Source organism: Phocoena phocoena, chromosome 5 (genome assembly GCF_963924675.1).
Source record: "Phocoena phocoena chromosome 5, mPhoPho1.1, whole genome shotgun sequence".
Lineage (NCBI taxonomy): Eukaryota > Metazoa > Chordata > Mammalia > Artiodactyla > Phocoenidae > Phocoena > Phocoena phocoena.
In genome coordinates this window covers 27,014,034-27,027,858 of record NC_089223.1, presented here as the reverse complement: position 1 = coordinate 27,027,858, position 13,825 = coordinate 27,014,034, and the positions used below count along the sequence as shown (strand labels likewise).

General features: G+C 44.4%; 1 protein-coding gene across 1 annotated transcript in view; it reads right to left on the bottom strand.

Annotated features, from left to right (window-relative positions):
* The window catches only part of ARHGAP10 (Rho GTPase activating protein 10), a 328,185-nt gene that overhangs the window by 236,276 nt on the left and 78,084 nt on the right, over positions 1-13,825 (bottom strand). The window contains exons 2-3 of the mRNA XM_065877114.1: positions 9,599-9,694; positions 9,464-9,525 (exon numbers count right to left, since the gene is read on the bottom strand). Coding sequence (XP_065733186.1) covers positions 9,464-9,525; positions 9,599-9,694 — 158 coding nt within the window. The remainder of the gene's footprint in view (positions 1-9,463; positions 9,526-9,598; positions 9,695-13,825) is intronic.

Sequence of the window (13,825 nt, the reverse complement as noted above, 5' to 3'; positions counted from 1 at the left end):
AGACTATGACGAAAGTCGGTGGAGATTTCACTTGCACCCTAGGCCAGTGGTTCTGCTGTCAGCAGGTTGCACAATAACCTGGAGGCCTTATTAAAACACAGCCTGATGGGCCCCAACCCAGAGTTCCTGATTCAGTAGGTCTGGGGTGCGGCCCAAGAATGTGCATTTCTAGCAAGTTCCCAGGTGATGCTACTGCTACTAGTGCAGGGACCCAGCTTTGAGAACCACTGCCCTAGGGTATACTAAAGAGAGAATATCATAAAAATTCCTCCCCAGAGATAAAAGATATTTAGCTCATTGTAACCAACAAATATTATTTTAATAACACCATGAAGGACTTTTGAAATTTTAAAAGAGTCAGGGTTTCCCTGGTGGCACAGAGGTTGAGAGTCCGCCTGCCGATGCAGGGGACACGGGTTCGTGCTCCAGTCCGGGAAGATCCCACATGCCGCGGAGCGGCTGGGCCCGTGAGCCATGGCCACTGAGCCTGCGCATCCGGAGCCTGTGCTCTGCAACGGGAGAGGCCACAACAGTGGGAGACCCGCGTACCGCCAAAAAAAAAAAAAAAAAGAGAGAGAGTTTGAAACAAAAATCAGTGTCAAAACCCCCAAAAGATATAGAAATCACTTAACCAAATGCTTCCGTAAGATCCTTGAGAAAATGAGAGAATGATGAGAAAGGAGTGAAGCAAATCAGACGAGGGCTGAAGAAACACCCATCGTGTCTTGCCTGGAAGCATCTAAACTACAGTTAAGTCCCCTACATATGAACCTTCAAGTTTCGAACTTTCAAAGATGCGAACGTGCGTTCCATCAACATCAGGTGTGAGTGAAATTGCTGCTTGCCCTCCATCTCCTGTTGCTGACAATCCTTCAGCTCTACCATCTCCCACCTCCTCTCCCTCCTCCAGCCGGTAACTCTTCTTGCCTGTTCACTCCATGCCAGCCCCTAGATGCCAGCTGTGGTACTGGACTACTGTACTTTCCAAGGTACTGGACTGCAAGACTAAAAATGTTTTATTTTGTGTGTTTGTTTTTTATGCATTATTTGTATGAGAAGTGTTACAGTACAGTAATACTGTAATTACTATTACAGTACAGTACTATATAGCCAATGATATTCGTTGGGTACCTAGGCTAACTTTGTTAGACTTAACGAACACGTTCTCAGAACGGAACTCGGTTCATATTTAGGGGACTTACTGTATTAACAAAAGCCTTCAGGATTCAGAAGCCTAGTGCCTTCTTTATCCGGACGGAAGCTCAAGGCCAATCACCCAGCAAGTGTTCCCTGGCCCAGTGTTTTCACAAGAGTGAAATCCGTTGTGGGGAAAAACACGGGGAAGAAAAAAAAAAAAAGAGGTCTCAAAAGCCAAAAGAGTCTGTATACATGGGGCGTCCCTGGTGGCGCAGTGGTTGGGAATCCGTCTGCCAATGCAGGGGACACGGGTTCGATCCCTGGTCCTGGAGGATCCCACATGCCACGGAGCAACTAAGCCCAAATGTCACAACTACTGAGCCCGCATGCTGCAACTACTGAGGCCCACATGCCTGAGCCCGTGCTCTGCAACAGGAGAAGCCACCGAAATGAGAGGCCCGCGCACCCCAAAGAAGAGTAGCCCACCACAACTAGGGAAAGCCCGCGCGCAGCAACGAAGACCCAACACAGCCAAAAGTAAATAATAAATAAATAAATTTATTTTTTTTTAAATGGTCCACATCAAAAAAAAAAGTCCGTGTACACACAGGGTCTTCCTGCTCAAGGAGGAGAAGGATGCAGCTGCGGGACAAGACGCCCCCCATGTCTGCTGGCCAGCTCAGTTGCCCCCATCCCCTTCTGGATGAGGAGCAAGCACCTTTTGTGCACCATCGCGCAGCGAGCTCTCCCTTCTCTCTCCCCGTGTCCCCTCCTCCCCCAAGCTTCCCTCCCCCACGGGGTCTCATGCAAATGCCCTGATGTGCCAGAACCTTCAGACACTGAGAGCCACATTTCAGCAACAGACAAAAACTGAAAGACAGGATGACAGGATGCATGCAGAGAAGTAAATGCAACATGAAAGGCTTTCAAAAGAACACCATGAACACGACAGCACTATTTTAAAAGTCCTTAAATTCCTGGACAGCTGCCCACCTCAGATAAGTACAGCATGTCCTGCCACGCCAGGGAGAACCATGTCCGGAATTCTGGCAGGGAAACACCACACAGGACTTTCCTTGGAGGACACGCACGGAAGCGACACAGCCATCCTGGCCACTAACGGTGCCCGGCTCTCCACCTCTAGGTTGGCAATATTATCAGGAAAAACTACTCGCTTGAAAACACTGTCCTGAAAAAGGCAATATTGGCCTTTTCAAGGACACGGCACATCCATTCAAAGAAATTTGACTTTCATGCATGGAGGGAACCACTGATTTCCCAGACTTGCCTTCTCTCCACTTTCCAACACTTCATTTTAACAGCTACAGAGCTGGACACTAGTGAGGAGGCGGCAGGGCAGTGATATGCAAACATAGTCCTCCTTCATTCTCAAATTCAATTCATTTTCCCTTAAGGAAGTGAAACTGGGGCTTCACTTCCATCTTTCCTTCCATGGCTAACTCTGATGTGTCAACTCAGACCAGAAATGATGTCTCCAAAGCGCCTTCCCCGAATTCCCCAATAACTGTTACCACAATGCACGCTTTCAGCAATCTCCCCAACAGACAGCCCGCCACTCAAGGGGAGGAACGATGCCTTTGTCTCGATGGCACTTGGCACAGTGCTTGCCACAGTGTTTGCTGAACTATGCATATGTATCTAGCCTACTGAGGCAGAGAGGAGGCACGTGACCATATACACCCAGTGGCTCAAAAGCAACAAACAAGCACATCTTCCTGACTGTGGAGCTTCCAGACTCACGTCTTTATACCTTAGAGCCCTAAGTCCTACATTTTAACATTTATTCAGGAGATGGAAAGCTTTTTTAAAAAATATCTGGCATTGATCTTTGCCTTCTGAAACACAGATTATAGATTTTTTTAACATTTTAATGACTCAGCCTTAATTATAAATGTCTAGTTATTATGCTACACCATCATTTAATTTAGGACTTTGGGAAATACTAATCACCTTTTTTTAATTGAAGTAGAGTTGATTTACAATGTTTTGTTGATTTCTGCTGTACAGCAAAGTGATTCAGTTATACATACATATACATTCTTTTTGATATTCTTTTCCATAATGATTTATCTCAGGATAACTGAATATAGTCCCCTGTGCTGTACAGTAGGACCTTGTTGTTTATCCATTCTATATATAACAGTTTGCATCTGCTAACCCCAAACTCCCGGTCCATTCCTCCCCTATCCCCCCAACCTGCCCCAGCAACCACAATTCTCTTCTGTGAGTCTGTTTCTGTTTGCGTGGCTTGCGGGATCTTAGTTCCCCAACCAGGGATCGAACCTGTGCCCCTTGCAGTGCAAGTGCAGGGTACTAACCACTGGACCACCAGGGAATTCCCGTGTCATATTTTAGATTCCATATATAAGTGATATCATATGGTATTTGTCTTTCTCTTTCCGACTTACTTCATTTAGTATGATAATCTCTCGTTCCATCCATGTTGCTGCAAATGGCATGATTTCATTCTTTTTATGGCTGAGTAATATTCGTGTGTGTGTGTGTGTGCGTGTGCGTGCGCGCACACATATATATACCACATCTTCTTTATCCATTCATCTGGATAGGTTGCTTCCATGCCTTAGCTATTGTAAATAGTGCTGCTATGAATATAGGGGTGCATGTATCTTTTTGAATTATAGTTTTGCCTGGATATATGCTCAGGAGGGGGACTGCTGGATCATATGGAAACTCTACTTTTCTGAGGAACCTCCATACTGTTCTCCATAGTGGCTGCACCAACTTAAATTCCCACCAACAGTGTAGGAGGGTTCCTTTTCTCCACACCCTCTCCAGCATCTGTTATTTGTAAACTTCTGAAAGATGGCCATTCTGACTGGTGTGAGGTGGTACCTCACTGTAGTTTTGATTTGCATTTCTCTAATGATTAGTGACGTTGAGCATCTTTTCATGTGCCCACTGACTAACCAATTTTAAAGATTAAGTGACCATAAAGACTGTTAAGCTCTTAGAACCAATCTTAGAATATTTCTACCTCTGTTTTACAGCTATCATTTTGCATGCCTTTTTTAATATGTGGCTTTTAACATGCTGCTACTCTGTGACAATTTTAAGGAAAACACGAGTTTTTCAAAGTTCTCAGAAAGCACTGGCATCCACTTTAGCTCCTGAAACGCCTTCCTTATCTCCTTGTCCCTGTGTTGGTGGGTATGAGCTTGTTAAACTATACAAACACCCCCCACAAGCCACATCTCTGCCCCACAAACTCCAGTTCAAATACTGCTTCTTTCACAAAGCCTTTCCCAACCAGCACAGGCTTAGCTGCTCCCCTCTCCAGGCAACCACACCCTACACTTTTGTTTAGCACTGAGTATAACATATTTTAATTCACTTTTTACCAGTTACTCTCCAGGGCCACACTGGATACTTCTTGAGGGAGCTATCTTTTCTTATGCAAAAGTTTCAGGCTGGGGACTTCTCTGGTGGTGCCGTGGTTAAGAATCCGCCTGCCAATGCAGGGGACACGAGTTTGAGCCCTGGTCCGGGAAGATCCCACATGCCACGGAGCAACTAAGCCCGTGTGCCACAACTACTGAGCCTGCGCTCTAGAGCTCGAGAGCCACAACTACTGAGCCCACGAGCCACAAATACTGAAGCCCGCATGCCTAGAGCCTGTTCTCCTCAACAAAGAGAAGCCACCGCAATGAGAAGCCCGAGCACCGCAACAAAGAGAAGCCCCCGCTCGCCGCAACTAGAGAAAGCCCGCACATAGCAACGAAGACCCAATGCAGCCACAAAAAAAAAGTTTCAGGCTGGTGTCGAGGAAATCATCAAAGATTTGTTGTCTACAAAGTGTTCAAAGCTATTTCATGAACCAAAAGTAGCCATGATGATGCCACGCGCAATTTTCATGGTTTAAAAAAAAGTGATCACTGACTACCAAGATTAGACAGAAACACCCAAGTAACGTCAATATGGGTTAAATGCCTTTTTTTTCACTTTCGTTATTATTCATTTTATTATTATAACTCAAAGATAACTCAGGAAGAGTGCTATTTTAAAGGTCTTTAAAAATGAATGGAAGAGTGTCAGGAATTCCTGTCAAGGGGAAAAGGGAGAAAGAAAAACCTATAGATTAAATGGGACTTAGAAACTTACCAGTCAAATGCAATGTATCTGGATCCAGATTCAAACCAACTGTTACGGGACGCAGGCATGAGGAGGAAACAAAATGTAAATGAATATCAGGGGAAAAAATGAATATGGCCTAATTCTTTGTAATCTCAAGGAATTATTATTATTTGTTTTTAGGTGTGACAAGTATATTTTGGTTCATAAAGAGAGTTATCTTTGAGAGTTGTATACTGAAGTATTTATGGATGAAACGATGTAATACTGGGCTTTCTGTCAAAACAATGGCGGTGGGGTGGTGAGGAGTACAGGAGAAACAAGGCTGGTTGTGTGGCAATGGTTATCAAAGGCGAATATTGAGCACATGTAGCTTAATTATATTTTCCTTTCTGTTTGCACATGCTCAAAATTTTCCAAACTAAAAAGTTAAACTAGGGCTTCCCTGGCGGCACAGTGGTTGGGAGTCCGCCTGCCGATGCAGGGGACACGGGTTCGTGCCCCGGTCCGGGAAGATCCCACATGCCGCAGGGCAGCTGGGCCCGTGAGCCATGGCCGCTGAGCCTGCGCGTCCGGAGCCTGTGCTCCGCAACGGGAGAGGCCACAACAGTGAGAGGCCCGCGTACCGCAAAATAAATACATAAATAAATAAAAGTTAAACTAATAATTTTTTAAAAAGCATTAGGCGTCCCCACTGCCTTCTGCCTTTGGATAGATTCCTGCTATCCGGCAGGAACTGCCATTCCCACAAATGGGCTGTAACATGCTGTCCCATTCCTTTCTGAGGTTCGTGGCCTTATACAGACAACATCCTATTCCTACTTCTACCCAGCACTGGAAACCCAGCCCTGTCATCCTCATTCTGCCTAAGACAGAGACCCCATCAACCCCCACCATAGCTGAAGATTAAATCAACAGGTCAGTTAACAAGAGCTCTGAGAACCATGCTTTCTTTATCAGACAGCCCGGAGCTAAGACCACATTCCAGTCAACTCATCTCAAGGAACAAAAAAAGGAAATACAGTCGTCCTTCAGTATCCAGTGGGGACTGTTCCAGGATCCCCATGGACACCAAAATCCAAGGATGCTTAAGTCCCTTATATAAAATGGCATGGTATTTGTGTATAACCTATGCACACCCTCCTATATACTTTAAATCATCTCTAGATGATTTACAATATGTAATACAGGCAGACAGACCTCAGAGATATTGCAGGTTCAATTCCAGATCACTGCAATAATGCGAGTGTCGCAGTAAAGCGAGTCACACGTATTTCGTGGTTTCTCAGTATATACAAGTTATGTTTTCACTGTGCTGTGATTCATTAAGTATGCAATAATAGCATTATGTCTTTAAAAAACAACGTACATACCTTAATTTAAAAAAATACTTTATTGCTAAAAAATGCAAACCATCAGCTGAGCCTTCAGTGAGTTGTGATTTCTTTGCCATAGTACCGTTAAAGATCACTGATCACAGACCACCATAACAAATATAATAATAATAATGACAAAGTTTGAACTATAACAAGAACTACCAAAATGTGACAGAGACGAAAAGTGAGCAAATGCTATTGGAAAAATGGTGCCTGAAGACTTGGCTTGACACAGGGTTGCCACAAACCTTCAATATATGAAGAAAACAGCATCTGCGAAGCACAATAAAGTGAAGTGCAATAAAACAAGGTATGGAGGCTTCCCTGGTGGCACAGTGGTTAAGAATCCGCCTGCCAATGCAGGGGACACGGGTTCGAGCCCTGGTCCGGGAAGATCCCACATGGCGCGGAGCCACTAAGCGCATGCGCCGCAACTACTGAGCCTGCGTGCCACAACTACTGAAGCCCGCGCACCTAGAGCCCATGCTCCGCAACGAGAAGCCACCGCAATGAGAAGCCCGCGCACCGCGACGAAGAGTAGCCCCCGCTCACCGCAACCAGAGAAAGCCCGCGTGCAGCAACGAAGACCCAACACAGCCAAAAATAAATAACTTTTTTTTAAAAACTAAAAAAAACCAAAACAAGGTATGCCTGTACAATGAAAATACTATGTAAATAGTTGTGAACACAATATAAATGCTAGGTAAACAGTTGTCAGCACGTGGTAAATTCAAGTTTTGCTTTTTGGAACTTTCTGGAATTTTTTTCAAATATTTTTGATCTGCAGATGCAGAATCCATGGATACAGAGGGCCAACTATAGAATATCACTCTGTGTTTCTGTAGAGCTAAACTCCAGCACCACACTGCCTGAAACTCTCTTCCCCCAGATACCAGGATGCCTCCATAGTTCTCCACCGGAAAGGCCTTCCTTCCCTCGCCACTCTAGATGTAATGGTGCCCTGGCTCCTTGCTCTTCTCAATTTCTATTTTTTTTTGGCCATGCCACACGGCTTGTGGGCTCTTAGCTCCCGGATCAGGGATTGAACTTAGGCCCTCGGCAGTGAGAGCCCAGAGTCCTAACCACTGGACCACCATGGAATTCCCTCAATTTCATTTTGAAGCACTTACTGCTACTTGACAATGTGTTATATATTTGTTCATTTATCACCTCCCCTTTCCAAAATGTAAGCTCCGTGAGGGCAGGGGCTTTGCTTTGTTTGCGGCTGTGTGCTCAGATTCTAAACAGTAACTGAAACGTAAAAGGAGATCAAATACATATTTGCTGAATGCTCAGGATCCCAGGAAAATACAACTAAATATCAAGGAGGATTGAGAACAGAAAGTTGATACTATTAACATAAACTAAGAACACGCGCTTCTACCACCCACACGTCCACACCCACTTCATGCAATAGAAGGGTGGCTTCATAGCACTGCAGTTATCCACTCTCACATTTAGACTGCTCTAAAGAGCTTGAAAGATCTGTGACTATAGAACACATGAATAAGGGTTATGTATGTCAGCTTGTGCCAGAAAAAACCTAGTGGGAGCACAGTACCTTCACGTGCCCGCTTCGGTATTTACAATAGGCACAAATCATCTCAGAATTTAGGGTGCAGTGCGAATTACACTAGAGCTTTTAGAGGCCACAGGTCTCTGTCATGCTTCAGTCAAAAATCAGTGCTTTCCTCCTACTTCTTCTCCTACTCCAATTCTACCAGCTAGAAATCCCCACCAGCCACCAGCCAGATTGCAGCAACATCTAGGAAGCTGGCCATGCTGGCAGGTGGTCCAGGATGTCTGGTTGTGGCCTGACCGGGCTCTACCCCTCAGCTGCCATGTGATCCCGGGCAAGGTGCTGCACCTCCATTTCCTCATTTGTCAGTTAGGGGTCAATCACAGAGTCTATTTCATAAGGTTGATGTGAGAATTAAATGACTTAAACGTAGGTAAACAGCTTAGACCAGTACCAGGCACAGAGTAAAGGTTAATTGTCTTAGCCGCCATATTCAATATTATTACCACCACATCTGAACGCCCTCATACAGGTACACTTCCACATAATTCTATTCTAGGTAGTACTCATTCTCGAGAACATAGAAAAAACAGATGGTCGTTTCTTTTTAAACCTGAAAAAACTGGTGAAAATAGATAGTGTGTCATAATGCAACGGCGGGTCTGCCGTAAATCTTTGTGGAATGAATATCAGGAGAGAAATACAAAGTTTTCAGAAAGGCAGATAAATATTATTCAATACCCTCAAAATTCATGTTAAATAGGATCTACTCAATGTACTCAGCGTAGCACCCGGCACACGGAAAGCCCTCAACACAGGGTAGTTATTATTCACTACTACTGTGATCATGTATCTCAAGGCAAAGTGGGACTTTAAAGACTTCCAGGTTCGAGCTCTCTTCCTCGCCACACAGCCTAGAAATCCACAGAAGACTGAGGCAAGCTCCAACTGTGCCCTGCTGTCCTCTCCATAAGATTTTCTGCTTTTGTCTTCTTAACGTATTAAGATTCTGCATGAGACTCGATTTAAATGCAACTGCTCCAGGGCTAACAAAAATCTAGAAAGCACTGATAGACTTCAACACAGTCTTTTACAGATGAAGACTCAGGGCCTTGGTCCAGCAACTTATCCAAGATCGTCACCATGGTCGGCACCCCTGGGGAACGAGAAATCCAGGCTCCCCAAACCTCATCTGGGGATCTTTCCATTACTGTGCACTATTCATCCATGGACAAATGCACCAAAACTTCCACCAGAACCAGCTACCCAGATTTACACCCCACTTAAAGATGGACTTGTTCTTTTACACCCCACCACTCACCATAATTTCTCTCTGTTCTTCCAGATTCTTCAAAAAGTTAGAAAATTCACGTAACGAAGCATCTGTAAGAAGAAAGGAATGATTATTTCATGGCCAAAGCAAAGGAAAGCCAACCAAAACCCGGTCTTTACGCACCTATGCAGCGTTCATCGTCAGTCTCTGCATCGCCGATAAACTCAAATTTGAAGTCTCTGAGTGAATGAGCAAACTTCCGCTGGGCTGCCGAAAGACCTGGAAAGAAAGATGGAGTGATTACTTGGGTCCTTGTTTCAGGTCAAGGCTCAGCAGGAATTGATTCTTCCTCAGATGGCAGAGCTGTAGAGCTCTCCTCCACGTGAGCTGTGAGGAGACACAACCCAACTCCTCGGCCAAGGGGCCCATCATCCCACCCGGGCACTCTCTGGTGGCTTGTCTTCTATGCTAATGCTCTGGGATGGAGCAGGTGCGGGAGAAATATATATATTGTTCCCGGAAGCACTTTCCCTTTCTCTACTCACTCAGGTCAGAACTTCCCGGACGCAAAAGTTCCGGCTATGATTAGGAGCACACACACCTGACAGTATCTCCCACGGCTGGATGAGATCCAGCTGGCTGCCAGGGTTTCAAATATTAAGGGTCTCAAAGCTCAAAGTCAGCCAACCAGATGCCCTTAACTGATGGTCCAACTCCAGCCAGAGAAAGCCAGAGGAATCAAAGTGTTCATAGAAAAGAGCAGCAGGAACGGAAACCAAAGGCCACGCTTAAGTGGCAGAAAGAATTCATTCTGCAAAAGACCTACAGGTCCTCATTTTTCTTTCTTTTTATTGTCATCATAGAAAATAGTGGAAAGCCCAGCTTCTACAACAGGCTAACAGTTATTTTATGGGCCGTGCACCATGCTAGAGAATAGGTGTATTTTTAACTTTACTCAATACTCTTGAGAGTCTCTATTTAACCATGGAATGCCTAAGCTCCGAGATGTTAAATAACTGGCACAAAGTCACACAGGTGCTACATCAGCAAAAGTCTGATCTATTGCAGAGTCATCTGTCCAAAACCCATGCCCTCACCAGGGTACAATTCTGCCTCTGGTCTAAAGCACTTTCAAAGAAGCTGCTTCCCGACTCCTGCACCCTGTATGGATCCCGGCTCATTACAATGAATACTGACAGATTGTATTAAAGTAAAACTTCACGTCAAGCAAACTGAAAAGTTGAACAAAACACAATCCATAATTTCTGATAAGAGTATTCAGGCAAAAAAATAAATATGAACAAAAGCGAAGCACACAGTATAAATGCTGAGGGCTGTTTTGAATAAGTTGGTAAGATAGTAGGAGCAGCAATCTTCTCTTTCTTAGTCATTGTATTATAGCTAACAGACAAGGAATGGAAGTAAAAAATTATTTTTACATGGGAAAATGTTCTTTTTTTTTTAAACCAACTCTTGACCTCCAATCATTAAATACAATGGTTCCCCAATGCCCTCCTCGACAAGCTGCTTCCTCTCACTTCTTAAACTTTATAATCATGCTCACCAGCTCTTTCAGCTGCTGTCGTGGTCTGGTTTCACGTTTTACTTTTTCTTAACAGACTCTATTTTGGAGTAGTTTTAGGTTCACAGCAAAGCTGGGCACAAGGTACAGAGATTTCTCCTAGACTCCCTGCCCAGACACACGCGTATCTTCCCCCATTATCAACATCCTCCACTGTCACAGTTTCTGAAACCTCATCCTTCCAAAGCTAACCCAGAAACCTTTTAGAAGATGATACAGGATTGTAATTTCTTACCCTTGGAGTAGAGAAGAAAAGCAAAACCATAATGTATAATGTGATGGGTTGCAAGCACGGTCTGAATTCTCCACCCCTCCTTTGTAGGAGCTTCTCTTTTCAGTGGGACTCTGCAGCTCCTCGGGTAAAAGGTAGCGTCTATTTTCCCACCCCTTGAATCCGGGCTGGTCTTGCGGCCAAAGAATGTGGTAGAAGTGACACTGCGCTAATTCGGAGCCTCTAGCTCTAGAACCTTTGCACACCCACGCTCCACTCCCTTGGAAGCCTCTGGCGTCCACGTGATCAAGCCCACAGTAGCCTGCTGGGTGATGAAAGACATGTCGCCCAGGCCCCCTACCTATGGCCCCATCGGTCAGACATCCCACCCTCAGAAGCAGAGCTTCCCACCATGCAGGAGGCAGTCCAGATGAGACCATACTGCCCAGTGTGCTGAGTCCAAACTGAAATAAATAAACGGCTGCTGTTTAGGCCACTGGAGGTGGGGGTGATTTGTTACAAAGCAATCAATAGACTAATATAGAAAGATTAAAAAACTTGACTGCATTAAAATTTTAAAGACATAAAAAGAGTGAAGAAAAGCACACACCCCGAGGCACAAATAACAGCTATGAATCATTGAGGTAAGGCAGAAAGGCCAATAAAAAATGGGGCAAAACGCCTGAAGAAGCCCTTCACAGAAGGAAGTAAAGGAAATCCAAATGGCCCAAAACCACATGAAAAGGTGCTCAAAACTCATTAGTGATTATAAAAGCGAAAAGAAAACCTCAACATACCTCAATCCACTCATGAGGTTGGCAAAATGTAATTAAGTCTGGCAACCTCAAGAACTGGTGTATGTCGAGCAACAAAAATTCTCATATACTGCCAGCGAGGGTAAAAACTGGCATAATTCCCTTTTAAGTACTTTGGCATTTTCTTGTAAGTTTGATGATACCCTACAACTCCCAACTGACCTTCTAGGTAAATTTCCAAGATAAACTTTTGCACACGTGTACTTACAGACATGTACTTTCTATAGGAGAACTGACCACAGCAATAGCCTAACACTGGAAAAGCAAATACCAAACAACAACCAACAGATGACTCAATTATACTATATTCATACATTATAAAGTAAAAATAACAATTAATGTATGTATCAACTCAGGTTAACCTCACAATTTGGAGAGAAAGAAGCAAGCCATGAAAGAATACACACAGTATGGCTCTTTCATATAAAGTTCAAAGCAAGCTACACTAAACCCCATGTTTGGATGGCACATACAGGTCACAAAATTACAGAACAGCAAGTAAGTCATTATCTCAAAAGTCACACGATGTTTACCACTGGAAGCAAGGGAGGGTGACAATCAGACAGCTACAAGGGGATTCAAGGTATTTTAGTTCATAACCTAGCGGTGAGTCTATGGCTATCTGCTTTATCTTTCTTCTTTAAAACATACGCTTCGTTCATATACTTCTGTACTTCCACCATAATTCGGTGAGTCTATGGCTATCTGCTTTATCTTTCTTCTTTAAAACATACGCTTCGTTCATATACTTCTGTACTTCCACCATAATTCCACGACTAAACAATAAAAATTTTTTAACCGTAAAAAAGTAAAGCCTGGCTATTGGGGTCACTCCCAAGTTAACTATTCTGTTGTAATCCAGGAAACCTACCATTATTGCCTACGATCTGGCCACACTGGCTTGCTCTTGGTTCACACGTGCCCAACTCATTCCAGAAGGGCACTGACAGTCTTCAAAGTGCTGTCCCACCCCTGGAAGCGCTCCTTGCCCAGCCCCACCTTCACCTGGCTGGCTCCCTCACAGAACCCTCCCCCTCGCACCATCACCCCCAAAAGAGCATCACCCCTCTGCCCTAAACGCTTCTCGATCCCACGGCGCTTAATCGTCTTCATAGCACTGATTGCCTGAAACTGTCTTATTTAGTCAGTATTTCCTCCAGGTTATCTATTCTGCTGCAGAAATCCAGTCCCTGAGACAGCAGCCGACAGCCGCGTGCTTCCCTGCATCCCTGAAACAAAGACCACACAGGGCTTTTCTTTTTGAATTTATTTCATGTAGCTCTTTCCAAATATTAAGCGTGTGGGCTTATTATCATTTCTAACAACTTTATTCCATTTGGTAATGCTTGCTCTGCCAGTTCTCAAAAGGGGCATGTAATTGGTTCTGTTTGTGTGTGTGTGTATACGTGTATATGTGTGTGTATGTCTATATGTACTTATTTATAAATATTATATATTATATATAAATAATATACAAATGTGTTTATAATATGCATATAACTATAAATACTGGTATAAATTCTGTTTTTCCCCGCTGGAGCCATTTCCTTTGAGTATTTTATCCAAAATTACCAGATCAGGGACTTCCCTGGTGGCGCAGTGGTTAAGAATCCACCTGCCAATGCAGGGGACACGGGTTTGAGCCCTGGTCCGGGAAGAGCCCACATGCCGCGGAGCCACAACTACTGAGCCTGCGCTCTAGAGCCCACGAGCCACAAATACTGAGACCGCGTGTCACAACTACTGAAGCCCACGCGGCTAGAGCCCGAGCTCCGCAACAAGAGAAGCCACCGCGATGAGAG